The 5,770-nt window shown below is 36.2% G+C and overlaps 1 protein-coding gene across 1 annotated transcript; it reads left to right on the top strand.

The window, feature by feature from the left end:
• The first annotated feature begins 2,816 nt into the window (after positions 1-2,816).
• Positions 2,817-4,004, top strand: LOC109157759 (uncharacterized mitochondrial protein AtMg00810-like). Its single transcript, XM_019305598.1, has 2 exons — positions 2,817-3,164; positions 3,879-4,004. The coding sequence occupies exons 1-2, from the start codon at positions 2,817-2,819 to the stop codon at positions 4,002-4,004; spliced, it is 474 nt and encodes a 157-aa protein (XP_019161143.1).
• Positions 4,005-5,770: the final 1,766 nt, after the last annotated feature.

The raw sequence follows: 5,770 nt of genomic DNA, 5'->3' as shown, positions 1-5,770 counted from the left end.
ACAGACTATTTTGATCATCATCTGCCTATTCTATATTTATATTTCCAGGCATCAGCAGAATGTTTTAAAAACATGTATATTGAGCATTAAACTCCTCCACTATAATGGGGAAATAAGATTGTGAAATTAACACTTAGAGCAATATATATAAATGAAAAAAAAAATTAGATCAGCAATAAATGAAAATGGCACTTATCTGCTGGGATAAGCAATATTTAACACGACTTGTTCATAGATCGAATAGATCTACCGCTGGTGTACTCAATGAACATATCGTATATGGAAAATGTTGAAATTGTCGTTGTAAAGAAACCAAAAGCTTGGGACATTAAACCAGCTGCTCGATGCCTCGATGGTGCTCGACGGTGGTGATTCCATTGAACCACCAAGTCGTCCGAAGCACCTTAGGTACGAAATGTCGTCTGAGTAGTTTTGAGAGAGAGGAGAATCGTCGGCTGAAATGGAAGGGGTTGGGTACTAGCAAATTATGTTGTGCATCTGTGTGCACCATGCATGGTGCATACAGATGCAAAAACGACGTCGTTTTTATTAAAAACACACGTCCGCTTAAAAAAAAAAATCAGTTTCGATTCCCGACAACAACATTATGTTGTGTATATCCAGAATCAATGAACTAAAAATCCAGAATCAATGAACTAAAAATCCAAAATGAATGAACTAAAAATCCATAATGAATGAACTAAATATCCAGCATGAATGAAAAAAAAAAAACCAGTTTCGAATTCCGTCTAAAAATCCAGAATCAATGAACTAAAACTCCAGAATGAATGAACAACATAATGCTGTTGAGGGGAATCGAAACTGAATTATTTTTTTTAATTGGGACGCGCGTTTTTAGTCAAAACGACGTCATTTTTGCATCTGTGTGCACCATGCATGGTGCATACGGATGCACAACATAACGATTGTTGTCAATCGTTATGCTATGGACCCGTGTCCAGCATGCATTGTGGACACGGTAACGGTGCCATTAGTGGCACCGTTATCTTCCATTTTTTTTTTTAAATTTCAGACCGCTTCGTTAAAGGAGTATATGTTCATAATTTTATCACTATATGTTCATAATTGTAAGTTCATAATGTCAGAGATCTGTGTTCATAATTCTATAACTGTGCATTCATACTTCCATATTACATTTATAATTTCGTAACTGTACATTCATAATTCAATAACTGTAAATTCATAATTTTCGAAGCTCTATGTTCATAATTTTATCACTATATGTTCATATTGTAAGTTCATAATGTCAGAGCTCTGTGTTCATAATTTCATTACTGTACATTCATAATTCTATAATTGTACATTCATAATTCTTGTTAACTCCAGTCCTCCAGTATAATTGTATACTCCAGTATTCTTATTTAATAATGTATAATTGTACATTCATAATTCTTGTTAACTCCAGTCCTCATTTAAAATTGTATAACTCTCATCATTCCTACTTTTTTCTTCTTGTCTTTGAGTGTCTATGTTATCCGTATCTCAGACCATACAACCGTCACGAAATGTCATATCGTTCTTCTCTATGTGTCTTCTTAGGATATCCTGAGTCATTCCGGGGATATAGGTGCATGGACTTACAGACTAACAAGATTTATGTGTGCAGGCATGTGAGGTTTGATGAGACAGTTTATCCCTTTGCTACTAACACTACTGTGCAGTCTCCCCAACCTGTGCAAAATTACCCATGGGCCGAATCTGTTCTTCGCCCCACACCTCCTGCTACTTCCTCCCGCGGCACGGAACCACCTGCTACATGCCCGCCACAACCACTCGCAGCAACAACTGCTTCACCCAGCAAAAACGATCCACAGTCTTCACCGCCGCACACTGCTGTCAACCCACCAGATGTGCCTGAACATGAGCCGCATGAGCCCACGGACCATTCTGCCAAGCGGCCTCATCGCGGCGACCTCGAGGTAAAACTGTTAAATCCACAATTCGTACTCACGAGATGAACACTCATAGTCGCTCTCAGACTCCTCAATCAGCTTTAACGGTTCAGGTGTGTCCTTCAGATCCTACTTGTTACACTCATGCAATTAAATTTTCAAAATGGCGTGAGGCTATGGATCAAGAATTTAATGCCCTTCTACAGAATCAGACATGGCAACTTGTGTCATCTCAGCCAGGTATGAACATTATTGGATGTAAGTGGGTTTTTCGTACGAAACGAAAAGCAGATGGCTCCATTGAAAGGCACAAAGCAAGACTTGTTGCAAAAGGGTTTAATCAAGTACCCAGCCAGGATTTCTTTGATACGTTCAGTCCAATGGTCAAACCGACCACAGTTAGGTTACTTCTCTCTCTGGCTTTATCATCAAGATGGTCTATTATGCAACTGAATGTTCATAATGCATTTTTAAATGGAAATCTATCTGAAACTGTGTATATGAAGCAACCACCTGGATATATTGACGCCTACTATCCAAATCATGTCTGCTTATTGAAAATGTCACTTTACGGATTATAACAGGCTCCTAGAGCTTAGTTTAATCGTTTGCACACATTTCTATTATCTATTGATTTTCAGGCATCAAAAACGGATGTGTCCCTATTTTACTACTCACAGGGATCTGATTGTGTATATCTATTAGTTTATGTGGATGATATACTTATGATGGGAAGCAATACAGATCTAGTCACTCAGCTAGTTTCGATACTTTCTACTGCTTTTAAAATCAGAGATCTTGGTGAACCAGATTTTTTTTCTTGGAATTGAGGCAGTTAAATGCAGTGATAGAATTTTACTTTCACAACAGAGATACATGCATGGCATTCTAAAACGTGCCGGAATGGCTGAGTGCAAACCTTTCTCTACCCTTATTTCTACTTCGAAAACCGTGGTCTTTGATACAACATTGTACGATGATCCTACACAGTACAGGAGTTTGGCTGGTGCATTACAGTACTTAACTGTCACTCGTCCTAATCTTTCCTTTTCAGTCAATCAGTTGTGTCAACACATGCATTCTCCTACAGTTTCACATTGGGAACAATTAAAAAGAGTTTTGAGGTATGTTAAAGGAACTATTACTTTTGGTTTACGAGTTAGAAAGTCTTCTTCAAGGGAAATTAATGCATTCTCTGATTCTGACTGGGCTGGTTGTCCGGGGGACCGAAAATCTACAAGTGGCTTTGTTGTATTATCTTGGCTCTAATCTTGTGTCATGGGTCTACAAGGAAAAAAGAACTGTGGCAAGATCCTCTACTGAGGCTGAATATAAAGCTCTAACATATGTTTGTGCTGAAGTAACTTGGATCGTTTCACTACTGCATGAGATCAAAGTTCCAGGCATCTCTGTCCCTAAACTATGGTGTAATAATCTTGGTGCTACTTATATGTGTGCAAATCCCATCTTTCATGCTCGTACTTTGCAGACATATTCACAAATCTTTGCCTAGTCCTAGATTTTTTTTTCTTAGAGACAAGCTACGGGTTACTAGCATACCATGTGCTTGAGGGGGAATATTAGGATTAATATTAGGACTCTATGTATTTGAGTCACATTATGACTCCTTATCCTAGTCTCCCTATGATTCCTCTTGTATATATTCCCCCAATCTATACACTTGTTCAACAGTTCATTCAATACAGTTTTATACAGTTCTCATCTTTATAATTGAGCAATATCCTCTCTCCTCCATGTTTCTCTCCTATTTTCCTTCTCTTCTCTAAAAGTTATTTTCTCTCCTGTTTTCCTCTTCATCGATGCCGCCACCGGTCGCGAGCCAGCTTTTCCGACGTTTGAAGAGCAGTGGAGTCTTCCGCGACGTCTCTCCGTTGATATGCATGGTTAATTATTGCAAATTGAATTTCCAGTGAAACTGAATCTTTTATGTTCTTGATGTTTCAGGAACGCCATTGGACTTCTCCTGCCATGGCTGCAACATTACAGGCATTAATTAATACTCCTCAGTTTGATATATTGAAACAGGCTCTTAGAATTGCACCTAGGCTTCTTGATGTCATTTTGCTATAGCAATCCATGATGTCAATGATTGTATATTCTGGGAATTTCTGTAATTAATATTTGCATGAAGAGATGTTTTCCTCTACAATTAATGAAATGGTTTCAGTAAGTGCTTATATATGAATGTGAAACTGATATTTTATTCATGTAACATATCTTTGTAACGCTTTTATGTCCGTTTTTCGTTTGGTTGGTTCTCGCTTTTACTGTTACTGAACTTCTCCCAAAACTAGTTGCTTCGAATCTCCATGTCGTGCTCATCAGAGGAAATTCCATTTCTACGCCGAAAACCAACCTGAGGATCGTGAGTAGACTGGAAGAGATGATGAGAAGAGTCAGGCTCGCTTCTAAGTGCACAACAACACAAAACAAGTACACACCAGAATGTTTAACATCTTTTCTTACACAAACTAGTTGTGCAAATTTTGGCACACACAGTCAACCCAAATGTACACCCTAATTTATCAACCCAAGTGCACATTAACTTGTTTTGCGTCTTTTCATCCACATACTCATTATTAACGTTATGTCACACACAGTTTAACCCAAGTGCACAACATAGTTCTTAACACCAATCTGGTTTAGGTGCATGCACACATTCGTTAACCTAAGTGCACATGGTATTTCATATATCAATGTTCTTGAACATCATAACACAAACTCATTGACCCAAGTGCACACATAGCACAATCCAAGTACGCACCAAAATGTTTAACATCTTTTCCTACAAAAACTAATCTTGCAAATTATGACACACACACTCACACAGTGTAATCTAAGTGTACACGGTAGTATATCAATTTTCTTTCTCGTCTGCATTTGTATAATTCAGATTTGTTAAAAATATAACAATTGATTTTATTAGCTACCTGACATGCAAAATGAAATTTAAGAAACATGTAATGGAGAGAATCTGAATATAATGGGTGTAGAGTTGCTTCCATAGACGGAGCCAGAGGGGGGGCAGGGGGTCAGCTGCCCCCCCCTCCCCCTCACCCCACCCCACCCCTACCCTATATTGTATATAATATGTATATATATAGTACATTATTCATATAAGTACTATAAAACAGATTATGTAAACAAAAGTTGTGATAGACAAGGTGGTAGCTAATGTTTATGAGTTTCGAAATGACTTGGGTTCAAGTTTTTGCATTGACAATGTCACATAGTCTTTTTCACTTTTTTGATTAACACAATTAAATTTTGGCATGATATATATAACTTCCATATAACTTTCTTTATATTAATAATGGAATGTGTAATTTATAATGCGTTTTATATTCGAATTCTTCACTTTTTTTATTAACACAATTAAATTTTGGCATGATATATATAACTTCCATATAACTTTCTTTATATTAATAATGGAATGTGTAATTTATAATGCGTTTTATATTCGAATTGTTTTATCAAATTAATTATGTTTCATATTTTGTTATAAATATTTTTATAAAATTTTAATATGTTTTATTTTTCGCTATATCCAACAATATTTATTGTTATACATTTTAAGTATTTCATTTTTTTAAACATTCTCTTTTATTTTAATTTTTATCCCTCACTAAAAAAATTTTCTGAATCCGCCATTGAATTCATCCTTACTTTTTTGCCCCCCTCGACATATTTTCTAGCTCCGTCCCTGGTTGCTTCCTTATTTTGTCTTTTTAAAATCATAGAAAGAATCTAAATATAATATTTTCATTTAATTATTTGCTGGTGAAAATTAACTAATATTTTTTAGAATTAATTATAATTTAAATACACATTAAATT

The sequence above is a fragment of the Ipomoea nil genome, unplaced genomic scaffold, assembly GCF_001879475.1.
Source record: "Ipomoea nil cultivar Tokyo-kokei standard unplaced genomic scaffold, Asagao_1.1 scaffold2792, whole genome shotgun sequence".
NCBI lineage: Eukaryota > Viridiplantae > Streptophyta > Magnoliopsida > Solanales > Convolvulaceae > Ipomoea > Ipomoea nil.
Note: the sequence above shows the minus strand (reverse complement) of the source record. Positions and strands in the feature narration are given on the sequence as shown.